This window comes from Ictalurus punctatus, chromosome 9, assembly GCF_001660625.3.
Source record: "Ictalurus punctatus breed USDA103 chromosome 9, Coco_2.0, whole genome shotgun sequence".
NCBI lineage: Eukaryota > Metazoa > Chordata > Actinopteri > Siluriformes > Ictaluridae > Ictalurus > Ictalurus punctatus.
In genome coordinates, this window is record NC_030424.2 from 15,285,806 (window position 1) to 15,305,449 (window position 19,644).

General features: G+C 38.9%; 1 protein-coding gene across 5 annotated transcripts in view; it reads left to right on the forward strand.

Annotated features, from left to right (window-relative positions):
• The window catches only part of eml5 (EMAP like 5), a 57,530-nt gene that overhangs the window by 30,607 nt on the left and 7,279 nt on the right, over positions 1-19,644 (forward strand). The window contains exons 9-34 of one of the 5 annotated variants that reach the window (XR_008396970.1): positions 233-489; positions 677-889; positions 991-1,158; positions 1,562-1,668; positions 1,835-1,953; positions 2,133-2,319; positions 2,514-2,619; positions 3,218-3,311; positions 4,647-4,747; positions 4,882-5,075; positions 5,235-5,346; positions 5,444-5,571; positions 8,408-8,549; positions 9,009-9,161; positions 9,537-9,668; positions 9,961-10,049; positions 10,292-10,468; positions 10,677-10,878; positions 11,173-11,299; positions 15,332-15,410; positions 15,833-15,962; positions 16,063-16,161; positions 17,261-17,281; positions 18,515-18,688; positions 18,762-18,970; positions 19,400-19,538. Coding sequence is in view for 2 of the 5 variants with exons in the window: in XM_017477212.3 (XP_017332701.2) it covers positions 233-489; positions 677-889; positions 991-1,158; positions 1,562-1,668; positions 1,835-1,953; positions 2,133-2,319; positions 2,514-2,619; positions 3,218-3,311; positions 4,647-4,747; positions 4,882-5,075; positions 5,235-5,346; positions 5,444-5,571; positions 8,408-8,549; positions 9,009-9,161; positions 9,537-9,668; positions 9,961-10,049; positions 10,292-10,468; positions 10,677-10,878; positions 11,173-11,299; positions 15,332-15,410; positions 15,833-15,962; positions 16,063-16,161; positions 17,261-17,281; positions 18,515-18,688; positions 18,762-18,970; positions 19,381-19,538 (3,678 nt within the window). In the remaining 3 variants the exon portion in view is untranslated. Of the gene's footprint in view, positions 1-232; positions 490-676; positions 890-990; positions 1,159-1,561; positions 1,669-1,834; positions 1,954-2,132; positions 2,320-2,513; positions 2,620-3,217; positions 3,312-4,646; positions 4,748-4,881; positions 5,076-5,234; positions 5,347-5,443; positions 5,572-8,407; positions 8,550-9,008; positions 9,162-9,536; positions 9,669-9,960; positions 10,050-10,291; positions 10,469-10,676; positions 10,879-11,172; positions 11,300-13,821; positions 15,411-15,832; positions 15,963-16,062; positions 16,162-17,260; positions 17,282-18,514; positions 18,689-18,761; positions 18,971-19,380; positions 19,539-19,644 lie in introns of those variants that run through there. The other 4 variants (XM_017477212.3, XM_053682552.1, XR_008396972.1 and 1 more) reach the window with 4 other exon arrangements.

Below are 19,644 nucleotides of genomic sequence, written 5' to 3' on the forward strand. Positions count from 1 at the left end.
ATCATGTAATTAATTCAATTTAATAATGTTCATCGATTGACAGCCCTAATTGTTAAGTAATGGGATTAAGTCTAATATGTTCAAAGCGTTATCAATAACATGCATGATAAGGTATGTGATCTTAAATTTCATGGAAATATAGGTTTATCGGTGAGGTTGCCATTGTGTAATCACAGTACTGTGCAATGGAGTAGTACAAGGGTCGACTTGTAAAATACGGTCATTTTCATAGGGACATGACAGAGGTGGTGCACATCAAAGACCGCAAGGAAGCCATTCATGAGCTAAAGTACTCTCCTGATGGGGCTCACCTGGCCGTGGGCTCCAATGATAACTCGGTAGATATCTACGGCGTGGTGCAGCGCTATAAGAAGGTGGGTGAATGTGTGGGCTCCACCAGCTTCATCACACACATGGACTGGTCCATTGACAGCAAATATCTGCAGACCAACGATGGCAGTGGCAGGAGGCTATTCTACAGAATGCCTAGTAAGATCATCACATTTTCTCCTCCCCTATACAACACTCACATGATTTATTAGAGCTTCCCAACTGTTATGTCTTTGTGTCAAGTTAATAGGCATTGAGTTGTAACATTATGCTAATAGAAAATGACGTCATTTGATGCAACTAGAAGCTCAGTTATTTATGTACTCCTGTGTTTTTTTTTGTACAGCTGGGAAGGAGGTGACAAACCGAGAAGAGCTGAAGCTAGTCCAGTGGTCCTCATGGACCTGTGTTCTTGGTCCAGAAGTGAATGGGATATGGCCCAAATACTCTGACATCAATGACATCAACTCTGTAGATGCCAACTTCTCAAGTCAAATTTTAGTAACGGCTGATGATTATGGATTTGTTAAATTGTTGCGATATCCATGCATAAAGAAAGGTTTGTGTGCTTTAAAGGTTGTTTTCTATGCCTGGCCTATTTTTTGTTAGTGATGTTCTGCCTCTTTGTGTCTGAATACACATTTTGTTGCTTTGTCCTAGGTGCAAAATTCAAAAAGTACTTAGGCCACTCTGCACACATAACCAATGTTAGGTGGTCACATGATTATCAGTGGGTGATCACTATTGGTGGAGCTGACCATTCAGTGTTCCAGTGGAAATTTATACCTGAAAGGAAATCAAAAGATACTCTCCATATAGCCCCACAAGGTACAGTTCAATAATTAAGAATTATTATGCAGTTGTAATCATACAATTAAAAAATATATATTATTCATTATTTTTTAATGAATATCTTAAGGACTTGACTATAACGTTTACAATGCTTAATTCATTCGAATCATTTCAAATTCTCCTTATCACTTAGAAACATAAATGCTGGAGGGCTGCTGCATTGCCCATTTTACATTACAGTATAGTGCATAGTAGTTAATTTTCCTAATGGTTTCATCACAACTCATCTTGGCAGTGCTATTTCTTAGCCATCAGCATTTCTTGCTGTCAGCTTGACTTGTGGGGATGCTGCAAAGTGGGGCAGTTCAGTACAGAAAAATGTATAGGTTACTCAGATTAATACGTCTTCCAGCTAATATTCTCCCCACTAAACTCACAGAAATGTTGGCAGATTCAAACAGCGAGGAGTCGGATTCTGACCAATCAGACGTGCCTGAGTTGGACTCGGAGATTGAGCAAGAAACACAGCTTACGTACCGACGACAGGTCTGTGAGGCCATCATTGTGAAAATAATTTTTGCATAGGAAGAGAGCTGTTCACAGCAAGTTGCACATCAACACTGTACTCCAATCAACGTTTTATATCAGTGAGCACCATTGTTACCTGTGGCACTAAGTGGAGAGGTTTTATGTCCTTAATATTTAATTCCAGGTTTACAAAGAAGATCTACCTCAACTTAAAGAGCAGTACAAAGAAAAGCATCGAGTGGCAGCTATGAAGAAAAGGGAGAGACCTCCAGCTAACGGACTAAGATTGCACTTTATACATGGGTAAGCTCGCTCCCATTCATCCTTATATCGTTAATGCATTGTGGCAAACAAATGGTGGACCCTATTCACCATTATACACTCTCAGGGTAATGTATCTCCCTGCAGTGTTTTGCCCCTCTATTGTTTATTTGGATTCATGGTCGATTCACAGTGTCGTCTGTCTGGCTGTTACATTTCAGTTACCGAGGCTATGACTGCAGGAGTAACCTGTTCTACACTCAGACCGGGGAGATTGTGTACCATGTCGCTGCTGTAGGGGTGGTGTATAACAGACAGCAGAACACACAACGCTTCTACCTTGGCCACGACGATGACATCCTCTGTCTGGCCATCCACCCCATCAAAGATTACATAGCTACAGGCCAAGTATGCTCATGTAGCTGGATCTCTTCAAATGTTTTAATTAGATCCTGAAATTATGCCCCAATAAGACATAGTCTCTTGTGTTCACACTATCAAATTATTTCTATATGTTCACTTGATTCACCTGTTCATGTCCAGGTTTTTTTTTTTTTAATCTTTCAAATTCATATAAATGTTCATAAAAAATGTTTGAACAGGTGGGAAGAGACTCTTCCATACACATCTGGGAAACAGAGTTTTTGAAGCCTCTGTCTGTTCTCAAAGGATTCCACCAGTCTGGAGTGTGTGCACTTGACTTCTCAGGTACTGTGACAATGAACAGTATTTAGTTTTAATAAACATGACATATAGTAGCGATTCTTTAAACTCGATTTACTTTTTAGATTCTAGTTTAAGTACTTAAACCGATTTTGATTCCATCTAAAAAGTGTATGATTTTGAAATAAGTAACAGCATCAGTGAGCTCTTTCAGCTCTAAAATAAGACTTTTACTGATGATATGCTACAGACACTCTCTCAGTAATGCTGTTAGACTGTGAGTTCTGTGTCTCCTGCCTGCCTGTCTACTAGCTGGAAATAGCATCCGACTCTCTGCATGAGAGCGGAGCATGGGAGGTGGAGAAAGTCTGGGCTGAAAACTAATTTAAGCGTCATGTACATCATTTTCTTTAGTCATGTGCTCCATGTGTAATACGCTGCACATTTTAATTATGTGTGTGACTAAATACTGGAAGATGCAAATTCCCTCACGCCTTTACTTTCTGTCATAATGTATTTGTGGTGACATCTTGTTACATTCATAACATGATAGCTAGGCATATGTTATGTAATGAACTACATTGATGTGTTACTATTAGTGTCATTGTTGATATTGTTTGTCTGTCTGTCTGTCTGTCTTTAGCGGATGGAAAGCGACTGGCCTCAGTGGGTCTGGATGACAGTCACACTATTGTGCTTTGGGACTGGAGGAAAGGAGAAAAGCTCTCAGCTTTCCGGTTAGCCACCTTTTTCATAATGATCATGGAGCTATGAGAACAAGAGTCATGAATTGCTAACTTAATTAGTATGCTTATGGTGTGTATACAATAGAACAAACATGTCCTGCAGGTTGCACTGTGTTCAACTGTTTATTTCTGTTGTAATAGGATTGCACTTTGTCTTTGGGAGTCTTTAGAAATTTGGGATTTTTAGTTTTTTTTTTTTTGTTGTTGTAAAAATACTGTGTGTGTGACTTAATGATCTAGTTTTTTAAAACATCTGTTCAAAAAAAACTGCCACTAAGTGCAAAAAAATGCACTCCATTTTTGAAATCTATTTAGATTTTGTCATGCAGTGTATGCCCAGATTTATGACCTAATTTGCATGAAAATTGGATTTTTATAGACCCTAGATTAGATAAGCCAAATTATTTTCCATTAACAGACTGTTCAAATTTCCATTATCTTAATGTTACATTCCCAGTAACAATTGTTTTTTGCTCCATTCCTGTATAGCCCATTCTTTCTTATAGCCCATTCTCTCAGTCAGACATGGTGGTTAACGTGCTGCTCTATTTCTCATGATGAATGTGGAGAGCTGAGACTCAGTGCTTATTCATGAGCCATTAAACCAGGAAATAACCCTTCTAATCCTCCTGTCATAACACACTCAACAGTCGCAGCTTAGTAATTATGGGTCAGTCAAAAGTATATTTAACCCATCAGGCGCTGCTGTCTTTTTCATTGCTCCTGAAAATAGCAACTGTGCCAAGGCTGCACTGATAATTGTTTTCATGTGATGGATCTATAAATAGTAAATGTTTTGTTGGGAATTGTGTATATTCTGAATATGATGTGTTCACATAATTACATATACAAGGTACAGAATAGTGTTTTAAAACAATTTTTCTCCTCCTCACCAACTCCAAATTTTTGTATATCTTATCTCAGTAGTATAGGAGCACATGACTTGGTTGCACCACGGGGCTCTGGTGAGGTTTGAGAGGTGGGTGGATGTAAATAGGCTCTGACAGTGTAGCCACTGCTCAGCGCTCTGCCTGCTCTGTGACAGGGCCTAAAGTGGGGAGTGAGACAGCATGACTGTCTTGGCGACTGGGACACAGACAGTGAAAATGGCACAGAAGACAGCTCAATTACAGCCAGGCTTTGGCTCCCATGATCTTTTACACTTCTCTGTTATGACAGGGAGCAGCTTTATTCTATGACCTTTTTTTTTTCTTCTTTTTTTTTTAAACACAATTGCATGTGAAGATATGTGCCTAATATTATGAAAATGTTTTCCTAGTGATTCTGTGATGTGTCTTTGAAATCTTTCTTCATTTCATGTTACAGGGGAAGCAAGGACAAGATATTTGTTGTTAAAATCAACCCATATATGCCTGATAAGCTCATTACTGCTGGGGTGAAGCACATGAAGTTCTGGCATAAAGCAGGTGAGACTAAACATTTGCTTTGCACTAAACACAAAAGAATACCTTTAATTGTAATAATTACTATATCACATGTAATATGTAATAATACTATGTCTACACAAGATATATTTGAGCATACTACTGTGATATCATAGGTGGAGGTCTGATTGGGAAGAAGGGCGGCATAGGGAAGACTGAGACCATGATGTGCGCAGTATATGGCTGGACAGAGGAGATGGTGTTCTCTGGAACATGCACTGGAGACATCTGCATCTGGAGGGACATGTTCCTAGTGAAGACAGTTAAAGCTCATGATGGACCAGTCTTCAGCATGCATGCTCTAGAAAAGGTGCTAGAGAGCGTGTGTGAGAGAAATGACAGCATGAATGTTATAATCACACTTGAAGTGGTAATCTCATAAAGCTTTCTTGAAAACAGCATACAGGAGCTGTCATGTTTTACTAGTGGTGTAGCAGAGAATAATGGTTTTCATTGTCCCTACACTTAGGGGTTTGTGACTGGTGGGAAGGATGGCATAGTCGCTCTGTGGGATGACACGTTTGAGAGGTGCCTCAAGACATATGCTATCAAGAGATCTGTGCTTGCCCCAGGGTCCAAAGGTGAGTCTGTGAGATTGGTAGCACCTCTTAGCAGTGACCTGCAAAGCCTTGGAAAATTCTTCTATATTGCATCCCATGATGAATCCTCTCTGTGTAGGATTATTATTGGAAGACAACCCCTCCATTCGTGCCATATCTCTGGGACATGGACACATACTTGTAGGAACAAAAAACGGAGAGATTCTGGAGGTGGATAAAAGTGGGCCTATCACTCTCTTAGTCCAGGTATAGAGCTATGCATAACCATGTCTCCCTCATTCTCCTAACTATCACATCTAATAATCATTGCCTTTTGATGAATGATTTATTTATTTATTTTGTTTCATCATTGTTGAAATGTTAAGATCACATTTTTCTTATAATGTACCCTCTATAACCATTGTTCATGCTTCTGTGTAGCTTATCTGTAATTACTTAGAGAAATTAGTACAAGCTTTAGGACGTCTAAATATATTCAGTTTTTGGTCATGCGTATTTGATAAGGCCAGTGGATAAAGTTATTACTACAACAATTCATAAAGCACTACAGTGGAAAGTAGTACACATCAGATAGATTGAACTAAATCAGGGTGATAAATTGCATGCACTGTTAGGTGTTAAATGTGTGTCAGGGAACTAAAGTACTGTAGACTACTATGCAGTGAACAGAGCTCATTGCATGTCAAGTAAAGATGTATTATAGAGTTCACAGTGTTAAATAGAGAACAGTTCCAGACATTTAAAAAACTTCTGACGTTATTTTTAAATTAAATGAAGCCATATGTGTATATGGAATGATGACACAGTAGGTAGGTAAGTAGAAGAGCTGTGGGGTTTTTTTTCCAGTTCATTTTCCTACATGTCATACAATTCATATACACTAACGTCCTTCACTCTACAGCCACTCTGTCTTTATATTACTTTCTCTTTGCTAAACTCCACAGGGCCTTTCAGAGATTTTACCCTTCATGCCAAATACACTCACTGAGCACTTTATTAGGAACACCTGTACACATATTCATGCAATTACCTAATCAGCCAATCGTGTGCCAGCATAAAATCATGCGGATGTAGCCCAGCAGCCTCAGTAATGTTCACATCAACCATCAGAAGGGGGTAAAATGTGATGTCAGTGATTTTGACCATAGCATGATTGTTGGTGCCAGACGAGCTGGTTTGAGTATTTCTATAACTGCTGATCTACTGGGATTTTCACACACAACAGTCTCTAGAGTTTACTCAGAACTGTGCAACAAAGAAAAACATCCAGTGAGTGGCAGTTCTGCTGACAGAAGTGTCTCGCTGATGAGAGAGGTCAACGGGGAATGGCCAGACTGTTTTGAGATGACAGAAAGGCTACAGTAACTCAGATAATCAATCTGTACAATTGTAGTGAGCAGAAAAGCATCTCAGAAGGCACAACACATCAAACCTTGAGGCGGTTGGGCTTCAACAGCAGAAGACCACACTGGGTTCCACTTCTGTCAGCCAAGAACAGGAAGCTGAGGCTGCAGTGGGCACAGGCTCACCAAAACTGGACAGTTGAAGACTGGAAAAACGTAGCCTGGTGTGATGAATCTCAATTTTGGCTGAGCCACACAGATGGTAGAATCAGAATTTGGTACCAACAGCATGAATCTATGGACCCAATCTGCCTTGTGTCACCAGTTCAGGCTGGTTGAGGTGGTGTAATGGTGTGGGGAATGTTTTCTTGAATGTTTTCTTAACACACTATGACCTTTTAATATATATCAATCATCACTTGAATGCCACAGCCTATGTGAGTATTGTTGCTGACCATGTGCATCCCTTCATGGCCAAAATTGACCCATCTTCTAATGGCTACTTCAAGCATGATAATGCACCATGTCACAAAACAAAAGTCGTCGCAAACTGGTTTCATGAACATGACAACGAGTTCAGTGGTCTTCAGTGGCCTTCCCAGTCACCTGATCTGAATCCAATCCAATCCAATCCAATCCAATCCAATGCAATGCAGGAATTGCATGATGTAATCATATCAATGTGGGCCAGAATCTCAAAGGAATGTTTCCAACATCTTGTGGAATCCATGCCACGAAGAAGCTAGGCTGTTTTGAGAGCAGTATTAGTTTAGTGTTCCTAATCAAGCACTCAGTGAGTGTATAAACCTGGGCTTTGACTGTCAACGTCATTTATTCACCTTATAGACTGAATATAGTCCTTTAACACATACAACAGTTACTGTATGTCTAGAATGAATGAGAATCTTGTACAGTATATGTTATAATTAACACACACATGTAATTAACACACCAGAGTAATTCTCCGACATACACTGAATGAGATCATATTTTAAATAATACAATTTGCTTGTCAGGACATCACAACATCGTAGTTAGTATTTTATTAACATTCTGCTGGATTTGGATAGTGTTATTTAGGCTTTGACTGGAAAGGCTGTGCTGGGGCAGGCAGGTGTTTCTGTGGCTAGGTCCTAACAGGTGCACTTTCTGAACAGTGCTAATTTGGGCTTACAAAGTGTTTCAGTTCTATTAAAAAAAAGAAGAAGAAGAACACAGACAAAGAAAATATGGCATACATGGGTATGGAGTTCTTTAATTAAGATGACTACTGCAGTGTAACCATTGTTTATTAAAGCGTTTTAGTCAGCAAATCAATCACAGCTCTCTAGCCAAGTCGGCATCTTCTTTTGACTGTTTTGTTGTTGTTATTCATCAAGAAGATTAAAAAAAAAAACCTGTCAATGCTAGTTCAAGTGGATTGTTGAATAGGTTTCAAGAGACTTGGCTGTGTGTTCAAACGATATGTCTTGATGTTTTATGTTCTGTCCAAATTAAGCCACTGCTTTGTGCCTGGATTCTGAAAAGTATTGTAGAGCCTCATAGCCTTTTGCTGTATGCTAGAGAGTGCATCACATTGAACTCTCTCTCTCTCTACCATGCAAGTATGATCGATATGCTGCAGTGATTTTTTGGTAACGCAGCACTAACTGTTGCAGTGAGAGAGTGTGTTATGTAAGGGCATTACTCATGGTGTGTGCTAACTGAACTGAAATGTGTTAACTGTTTTGTGTGACCAGGGTCATATGGAGGGAGAAGTGTGGGGTTTGGCCACCCACCCTCACTTGCCTCTGTGTGCCACTGTGAGTGATGACAAGACCCTGCGTATATGGGACCTTTCTCCCAGCCACTGCATGCTCGCTGTGCGCAAACTCAAGAAAGGTAGTCTGGGGCTTCCTTAATTTACAGTAAAAGCTTTAGTGAGTGCTGTATCTAATTAGTCCATGAGTACTTTACTAAACCTGATGTTTGAATGTGACCATAATTTAAAGTACATCAAAATAGGCCCTTAAAATGCCAGTTATTCTTAAAAGCATATTGATTGCTTGAAGGCAAAGGCACTAAGGAAAGTTTCTGAAGCAAAAAAAGGTCCTGACTAGTCAGTGGCATTCAGTTTATGTTGCACTATAAAAAAAGCCATGCAAGAAGGATTGACCAAAGAAGTTTAATCAAATTATTCAAACTGTCATCTCTGTAGAATTAGATAAGGTACTTGCAGGATGCTTTACTGTTACTGGCTCTCCAAAAGCCTTAAGCAATTGAAAGATCCATTATCATTGTTAGTACTTGAATCCATAAAGTGGCGATTAGCATGTAGTGACTGCGTTTGTTTAACTGCAGGTGGTCGCTGCTGCTGTTTCTCTCCGGACGGCAAGGCTCTGGCAGTGGGGCTAAACGACGGCTGCTTCCTCATTGTTAATGCAGACACTCTGGAGGACCTGGTGTCATTCCACCACCGCAAGGACATCATCTCCGATATCCGCTTCTCTCCTGGTAAGTCAGCACGCTGGAGCCGGCATAGAGGCCAGACACATCATACTGAGTACTGAGTCTATTCTGAGTTGAGCCACAAATAGTGTCTGTCAGGATCTGAATTTGAAAGTAGAGGGCCTGTCAAACTGCAAGACATTCAAAAGTGAAAAAGTTCAAAATAACACTAGCTCAGGTTTGCAAAGAAACAAAGTAAGTTTTCAGACTAGTTGAATTATAGAGGTTGAGAAATTTAACAGTCAATTGTGTATGACATTTTTAAAGCGATAGTACAAGCTGCATTTGCCTTTTCACATATTGTGATGTGACATTTAGTGGCAAAAACGAGCATAGTAATGAGAATGAATTAGAGCTGATAAATGGGTCCACCTGCCACAGGTTCAGGGAAATATTTGGCAGTAGCCTCAGGTGATACCTTCGTGGATATATACAACGTGATGAGCAGCAAGAGAGTGGGTGTATGCAAAGGCTCTATGAACTACATCACTCACCTGGACTGGGACAAACGAGGTAAAAATCATATCTATAATATATAGACATAAATAAAGAATAACGACATAAATATATAAATATATAAATATTTATATAAAAATATATAAATATATCTACATATATAGACATAAATAAAGAATAATATTCAGGTGTTACTGAATATCGTAAACAAATTAAACTTAGACTGTTGTAATATTTATACATTGTATATATTTTTGTTTTCTTGCTTGTATGTATTTGTTCCTCATAATGAATCTTTTGTACACTTTGTATTGTGAGTCTTTATTATAGCTGTGCCTTCTTTCATCAGGGAAGCTTTTGCAGGTCAACACTGCCACTAAGGAGCAGCTATTTTTTGAGGCCCCTCGTGGGAAGAAGCAAACCATTCCTGCTGTAGAGGTGAGAGATGCTCAGGGTGTTGTTGTGGTTACTGTAACTTGCTCGTATCTCAGGTCTAAATGGAGTAAGGGCACTCATAAGGGCAAGAACATGGCCCACTTTTCATTTGTGTGGGACTAAATTTGGAGACAAGGAATTGGGCTGCACTTAAGATCACTAGTGCATTATCACAGGAACTTACCTCGCTGGCTTGTGATTGTGAAAGCCTTCAATTTGAATCTCTGTGCTGTGTCTATGTCTAGGTGGAGAAGATTGAGTGGAGCACATGGACATGTGTGTTGGGGAGCTCCTGTGAGGGCATCTGGCCAGTGGTTAGTGAGGTTACCGAGGTAACCACAGCATGTCTTAGCAACGACAAACAGGTGCTGGCAACAGGCGATGACCTTGGATATGTCAAGCTTTTCAGGTATCCTGTTAAGGTAAGAATGAGTCATGTCAAATAAAATACTGGGGAGGTTCTGGATTATTTGGTTGAATAAAACTTATTTTTGTACAGATCAGCTAATGTTTTAGGTTTGATTATCAAGCAACAGTTTTGTTTCTATTGTAAAACTTCATTTTGCTTTACTTTATTTATTTGCCTTGATGATCACTTAATTGTGTTAAATGTTCTCTAATATTAATCAGGGAAAATATGCGAAGTTCAAGCGATATGTGGCCCACAGCACCCACGTGACCAACGTGCGCTGGACACATGATGATTCTCGGCTGGTGACGGTGGGTGGAGCCGACACGTCTCTGATGATTTGGAGCCACGACACTGAGGGCTGTCGGGAAGTGCACCAGTGCGATAGTGAGGAATCCGACATCGAGAGTGAGGATGATGGGGGTGAGAGAAGCACACTAAATTCTATATGTTGTAGTTGCCTATAGATATATAGATATCAAAGATATAATTAGAATATTATCCTCTTAATTTTTGTTTTAAAAAAAACAACATTCCATACAGCATGCTCAAAAGATACAGTCATATTGCTGATTGACATTCTAAGCTTGTCACTCTCTAAAAAATAGGAGCACATTTTGTAATACGAAAGTATTCTTTCAGTTTAAAGACTGTGTTCTGGTGTGCCGGATGAAGGGTCATCTCATCTTCTGCTCTCTGTCTTTTGGCTCCTTGCAGGGTACGATAGTGATGTGACTCGAGAGAATGAGATCAACTATGTAATCAAGGCCTTATCTACCAATATGAGACCCATGGCAGGGGTCAAGCCACACCTACAGCAAAAAGAGCCTTCAGCAGATGAAAGGTATGTCAGGAGAGGCATTTTTCAGTTGAAGTTGCTAATGTGAAAGTTTTTGTACATCCCTATCTTCAAAACCTCAGATACGTTATATATAGACAACACTCACTACGTTTACATGGACAACAATAATCTGATATTAACCCGATTAAGACAATACTCTGAAACTACCATGTAAACAGCCATTTTTAATTACCTTAATCAGATTAAAGTCATACTCGAAGTAAACACAAATGGAATTAAGACATGTGGAGTATTCCTGTTTTAGTCGCATTATCGACGTGCATTACAGACATGTACACACCTTATTCACACTATTAACGTCATGTGAGAGTTTTCACCGCATTTTGCGACAGGACATGATCACACACGACAGTGCTCAACCGTTTTACGGCAAACAAGAGAGCACGGCTGTGTCCGAAACCGCGTACTTGCCTACTATAGGCGTATAGTAGGTGAAATACATGTATCTCGGCTACTATAGAGTAGGTAAGTACGCATTTTGGGACGCAGCCCACGGCTTCAAGCAGTCGTCTATTTGCACGTACAGCACGACAAATAATTAACCGCACTTGAAGCTTTCGTAAAAATTTTTTATAAAAACATCCAAAACTATATATGGTACCTTAACGAAGCTGAACTGTATGTTGATACGTGAAATTCTGGAGGAAACGTTGAATGGCGTGGCGCGGTGACGTAATGACGTGTGCTGTTAATCGATCTATGTTCTATAACGTGTAAAACGGGAACATGAAAGGAGTATTCTAAAAGCGACTCATGTAAACACCTTAATCACAATATTATCTTGCTCAGAATAAGGTCAATAATTAGATTACTGCTGTCCATGTAAACGTAGTCACTGTCTTGACTCAAGTTTTCCTTTTTACTATAATTATTCCGGTATACACTCACCAGCCACTTTAACAGGAACACCTGTACCCCTGCTTTTTCATACAATTATGCAATCAGCCAATCATGTGGCAGCAGAGCAATGCCAAGACCAGGCAGTGTTTCCAGTCTTCCAGTTTCCTGTGCCTCAGACTCCACTTCTTGGCTGACAGGAGTAGAAACCAGTGTGGTCGGTTAAAGTGCATTGTGTGTTCTGAGATGCTTGACTGCTCACCATGGTTGTAAAGAGTGATTATTTGAATTATTGTAGACTTCCTGTCAGCTTGAACCAGTCAGGCTCTATTTTCTTCTAACCTCTCTCACCAACAAGGCATTTCCACCCACAGAATTGCTGCTCAGTTGAGGTTTTTTCTTTCTTTCTCACCATTAAACTCTAGATACTGTAGTGCATGAAAATCCCAGGAGTTCAGCAGTTTCTGAGATACTTATACCAACTTGTCTGGCACCAACAAGTATGCCACAGTATAAATCAACAGGATCATATTTTTCCCACATTCTGGTGTTTGATATGAATATTACTTAATTGAAGGCATGATTTTATGCATTGCACTGCTGCTACATGAGTGACTTATAATTGATAACCGGTACACAGGTTACATGGATAAAGATGGATAAAGTATAGAATTTTAATACGTGTACCTGTTTCTAGTCTCAGACTTTTTGTAGCCAGGGATCCCTTTAACTGTAAAATACATTCCAGTACAGATTTATCTCAAGAACATGATTTAAATGTGTACAATAATATTTTGTCTATTTATTTGGAGCCATAGAGCTTTTTATTCTTGAACACATTAGTTGATTGTTAGTTGATTAGTTAAAGTTGATTTGGAAGTTTGGATTAAACCCAAGGGACCAATCAAATCACCTGATAAATATAAGAACTCAATATAATGTAATGACTTTGATAACGGTGGGTTCTGATTTCAATCACTGTATCTAATTTTTTTGAATCCTTTCATGCATAATGGTCACTACAGTGGACAGCTATTCAAAAGACACTTTCTGGCTATTGCAAACTGCATAACACCCACTAGAACGGACAATAATTCTTCATTTGAACGCATGCAGTCCACTGGAGTGGACACTTCAAAAACTTTCTGAAAAATGTATGTAAAAGTAAAAAGAAGGTAAAATGATTTTTTATGCCTAAAGAACTGTAAAAACACACAGAGACATTGATTTATCTCATTAAGAGTTCATGTAACAGAGGTGATTTTACTGCACACCAGTCTCCACTGCTGTCAGGTTTGCCAAAGACCACTGACCAGCAGCTCTGTAAAAATTCTTCACTGACAGCAATAAATCGTGTAGTCATTATTTGATATTTGGCTGAGAACAGGTTGTATTTCAGCATCACCCCTTATCCCTCTTTTCAGAAATGAAAAATCAGATTCATTTTAAAGCTGAAAATAGATGCACATCTGAGAATTGATCAGTTGTTTAGTTGGCTTTAATTAAAGGATGTTTTGTCACTGAAAGTCGTTTTAATGACCAAGAGTATTGCTTCATGGGGAGCACATTGCCTTTGAGTAATTTAGCATCCTGGTGTCTTTCTCTTCCTCTCATCCTCACTTCTATGTCTGTCTCTACTTTGCACTCTTTCCTGTCACCACATGAAGGCAGGGGGTAGTCAGGTAAGAAGAACTGCTGAAGAAAAGAAATGTTTCAGTTGTGCTTTGTGAATATTGTGAATATCTGTGAATATATACAGCTTTTCCTTTTCCATCAAAAGAAGTACAAGCTGGTTTTAGATGCAATAGCAGCAAGGGATTTCAGTCCCTCAGTTGAATACATGACACTTTATTGCTGTATTGCTGTCTTTCTTCTTACTTTCAGTACATCTCACTTCTGATCATTTCAACAAGACTTTTGTGTACTTTTGGCTCTAATCACATACTGTACTTGCTCCACATGCTGCATAACCTTATTTGAAGTATAAATAAATCATTTCATTTTTCAGGGTATGTTATGCCTCTTGCATTGCCGGCTCTGAGAAAATGTGTTTCAGACCACATGCTACTGGCTTTACATAATCACTGCTGTCACTAAGAAAATTGATTAAATTCATGGGGGCGTGGGCTCTGTGTTGTGTATTTTGTGGTCTCAGTGTCCCTGTGTTGTGTTCTTTCAATCTGGTGCTCTTGCCTGATAACTGTGATAAGAGACAGTGGTTCTGATGTGTACGTTTCTCTGTAAATGCTTCCATGAAGGGGCTCAAGGTAAGCCTAGTTCATCTCACTCTGCACCAGTCACATGATCATTCTAAATTCTTATAATATTTCATATTAGATAGCCTAATATTATAATGTGATGTGTCTAAACTAAATGATGATATGCCAGATATTGTCCTTTGGTGCAGTGCTGAGAAAAAGTATATATTAAAAGTATATATAGTCATTTTTTCTGTTTTTGTGTATATCACGTACTAAATTGTTTCAGAAATTAAAGCAAAATCTAAGATAAAACAAAGGCAACCTGAGTAAACACAGACTACAGTTTTTAAATGATAATGTTATTTATTGAAGCAAAAACGTTCTCCAATACCAACTGGATCTGTGTGAAAATGTATTCGCCCCCGTAGTTACTAATTCCTCAAACCTGTGAAACTGAATTCATAATGGAGTTCAGCTGGATTAGACACAACCAGGCTTGATTACTGCAAGCCCTGTTCAATCAAATCAACATCAGACAATGATCCAAAGCATAGGAGTAAGTCCTAATCCTAGAAGTAAGTGAAAGACTGATCTCCAGTTATTGGAAGCGTTTGGTTGCAGTTATTGCTGCTAAATGTGGCACAACCAGATTAGAATAGGTTTAATGGTGCAAATAGTTTTTCACATGGGTTATAGGTGTTGGATAACAATTTTTTTTTTGCTTCAAAAAAACAATAACTAAATACAAACTATATTGTGTGTTTACTCAGGTTGCCTTTGTTTTATGTTGTATTTCGTTTGAAGATCTAAAACTATTATTATGAGATACACACAAAAACAGAAGAAATCAGGATAGGGGCAAATACTTTTTCACAGCACTGTACATCCATGTTCTTAACCCTCAGCCAATTGTTTAGAACTGTTGTCTGCTAGTCCTACATTTATCCCTTTGTGTTTGTGCTTGATTTGGGCACAGACCCCCAGTAAGCAGGGCTTTACCAGTACCAGAGAAACTGCAAACCAACAATGTGGGCAAGAAGAAAAGGCCCATTGAGGTAAATAACATGTAAAGCAACATATCTTGCAAAATGTAGTAAACTAGTAGAGTGTGTCATGAGTATCTGAAGAAATAAATAGTGCTTAAATCAAGTAACAGCTTTTATCACATAATAATGCTAATAAAATTTTATATTAGTTTAGGTCTTGTGGTCATATTTTAGCTCTTTTACAGAAAGTGCTCCATTGACAATATTCTAAAGATTTACAGACATGGTTATCACAAGCTGTGAGTGTGTGGTCTCACAGCCCTGAGGAAGAGACATTAGCCTCACTCATCTTGTTAACCTTCCTTAATTCAATTGCAGTACGGTTATTCTCCGCCTGTCCTCGCCCATCCTGCAAATGGACTCTTTTAACCTCTCTGCCATTTCCATGGAGATGACCTCTGACTCTAACCCGTATTTGACTCTTAACGCAGGACCTGGTGCTAGAACTGGTGTTTGGTTACCGGGGCAACGACTGCCGGAACAACGTGCATTACCTAAACGAGGGGGCGGATATCATCTACCACACAGCTTCAGTCGGAATCGTCCTTAACTTAACGACAGGTACGTTCTTAAAAGAGGTCGCCATGTAAAATGAGCGAATGGATCTGGACATGGGATTTTTGGGGTGCAATATAGGCTGTGATCTTTGTGTTTCCTTTAGCATGCCAGAGTTTCTATGTGGAACACAGTGATGACATTTTGTGCCTCACCATTAATCAACACCCCAAGTTCCCCAACGTGGTGGCAACTGGCCAAGTAGGTATGTTTGTGAGACTGTCCTTTATTTTCCAGGATAATGTCAGTGACTTTACACAGGAACTTCCACACATCATTGACACGCCAATCTCTCTGCAGCTTTTTGTTGAATCCAAAATGTTTTTACAATTTAGTCAACACAGATGTTAAATTGTGTTGACTAAATTGTAAAAACATTAATTTAGGTTTTTTTTCTGATACCATTTGATTGTTTTAGTAATGCTTTATTGTTTCTAACTATAATAACTAGAGATGCACCGATGTATCGGCCGATAAAGGCTATTTTTCACGCTATGGGCCATCGGCTGATAGTTTAAAAACATCCCATGATCAGTGCCGATTATATCCTGTCAATCAAAAGAGGGCGGGAAAACACACTGATTTTGTGCTGTGTGTAAAGATGATGTCTCTTGTGTGGAATGATGACAAAACTGCAGTTTGTAATTTCTGTAATCTCTGCACTGCTAAATTTTACGCCGGAAGTGAGCAGAAGTGAAGCAGGAGTTTTGGAGTCTAGTCTATTGTTTTATTTTTTATTTTTTGCCATGCTGCTCGATTAAAGCACCAGTACACCGTTGAAAGATTTAAATGAGGATGAGTTCACAAAAAAGTATATATTGCACAGAAAAATATATTTGTAGAGTAGTATATTTCATATCCAGTTAATGTTAATATATATTATATATTACCAGTTTGATGTTCAGTGATGAAGTAGAAATGCTTTTGTTTGTGGTGAGTGAATGTGAAGCCTAACAGGAGCATTTTTTAGAATTTAGAATATGAGACCAGTTACTGTGAAACAACTTGTTGAAATGGAAAGAATAAAGTTTTTATTTGCATTTCTTTCAGAATTGTGGAATTAATTATCATTCATTTAAAAGAAGGTATAAAAGGCAGAACTATCGGTATCGACCGATATCACTCTGAATAATCGGTTATCGGTATCGGCTGAGAAAATTTTGTATCGGTGCATCTCTAATAATGAGTATTATGCTACATTTTAATTAATTTTGCAGTATTATTTTGTGAAATATGTCTGCCTATAAGGTTTATATCTAGTAGGCCTAATACATATGTTCTTTAAACATTTTGAAATGTTGCAGGTGATGCTGGTGATATGTCAGGTAAGACATTTTATTCACTGTTCTAAACATGTACTGTGACTGTTCATAGAGCTCCGGTTAGGCAGTGCTGTTAGTTTGGCACTGCAGAATGAATCTGTGACAATGTCATTATGCACCTTCACCATGCTGTCTGTTGGTGAACTCATAAAATTTCCTATGCTGTCAAAAAGTACTTTAAAGATGATGATGAAATATCATTACCCTACTCCATTGTGCTTGACTATGAAGTTGGATACGTGATTTTTGGTGTCGTGATGCACGACGAAGCAGATTATTTATCTAGTGCAGGGTTGGATTAGCGCTAGTTTTCTCTAGAGCTCTGCCCTCTACTGACTCCAAACAAATTTGACACTTTTACACGCTCCAGACAAACTTGCTGGTTTCCCATATAGACATATATCTTTCAAAATATATAATGATTGAAAGATTGAAAGTTAAGATATACATTATTTTATCAATGCATCATATGTCATCGCTTCAGTATTATAAGGTTATAGCTGGCATTTTTGTTGAAAGTTATACTTAATAACATCATTAGTATTCTACGGTGGTGGCATGTTTTTCATTTAAAAACAAATTTTGTGTAACATTTTTAAATCAAATATAAAATTTCATTTCCAAACTGGGATGAGCTTTATCGTTATCCAATCATCATTCAGGAAGGATACACAACAGTGGCAGCCATATCCAATCAGTATCCATGGTTTATTTACACTCTGACAGAAGAGCGCATTGTCTAAGTAGAGAGCTCTGGAGAAATAAACTGCAGATATTTTATATTTGCTCTATGGGTTTAATACAAAAGGAAGTGTATGTGTTAAAGCATATTAGAAAGGCATCGAAAAAACGTATTGTAGTTAGTCGCTAATGTCAGATATCACTGGTGTTAAGAACCACCATGTAAAGTCATTACTAACATTATAATATGTGTGTTGTACTTTCTTTTAATATGACTAGAAAGTTAAGTAAAATATGTTATTTAAAAACAACTTAGTACAATAATACAATGTTGTTAGTACAGTAGTAGAATTAGTATAATATCTTGCATTTTCTTGCATAGCCTGAATGTTACTTCAGTTGTTTTACTGACCATTAAAGGATCAGTGGCGTATAGCCTGTTGTAAGATATTGACTTTTAAGCCCGTTTTAAGAATTTTATTTAAGAGTTAATAAAGTCTAGTCTAATTGTGTCACAAATGTAGACCAAACCAAATTTTTCTACCTCCTCCTCAGCCACATCTCCTTCCATCCATGTGTGGGATGCCATGAACAAGCAGACTCTTTCTGTGCTGCGCAGCTATCACTCCCGGGGCATCTGCTCGGTCAGCTTCAGTGCCACTGGCAAGCTGCTCCTCTCTGTCGGCCTGGACCCTGAGCACACTATCACCATCTGGAAGTGGCAGGAAGGTATGTCGACTCTTTTCATCCTCTCCTTGAGTCATTCCTTTACAGCATTACCTACTCTGTTATCGTTCCCAAGGTGCCAAAGTGGCCAGTCACTCTGGCCACACAAAGCGGATCTTTGTGGCCGAGTTTCGGCCAGACTCGGACACTCAGTTTGTGTCTGTGGGCATAAAGCATGTGCGCTTCTGGACGCTCGCAGGCCGGGCTCTGCTCAGCAAGAAAGGAGTGCTCAGCTCTATCGAGGATGCCCGCATGCAGACCATGCTCTCTGTGGCATTCGGAGCTGTAAGTATATCTCATTATACTTACCCACTCAGCGTCTGCAGGACTTGGTTTGTTTCCTGTTAGTGAAAGAAGAGGCTTGTGCAAGAGCCACAAACTAATCTAATACCGTATACTGTTGTAAACTTGTTGTATTTCTGTATTACTATGCTAAGAATGGTGTCTCTAACTTGATGAACTAGAAATGAACTAGAAAAAACGTGTTCTGCTGTGGATGGACTAGACTAGAACATTGTGTAGAAAATGTAGCAATGTAGCAGTTGTTAACAATGAAAAAAAAAACGTACATGCAGACATCATTGTGTACATTGCTGAAATTGCCAGGAAATGATCGATAATGAAAAGTGTCATGTTTGTGCTGTTCTCTCTTGCGTAGAGGTCACTAGATTAGTGCAGATTTGTTTTCTTTTCAGAATAACTTGACATTTACAGGTACCATTAGTGGAGATGTGTGTGTATGGAAGGAACACGTTCTAGTACGAATTGTGGCCAAGGCACACACTGGTCCTGTCTTCACCATGTACACCACGCTGCGAGACGGCCTCATCGTCACAGGCGGCAAGGAGCGACCGTGAGTCACCGTCCTCTTTCACTTCACACTTGCAATGCTGTTACAGTGTTTTGTTTGTTTTTTTACACAACTAAAGGTCCTCTGTTTTTACGTTGTGGGTTCAAGA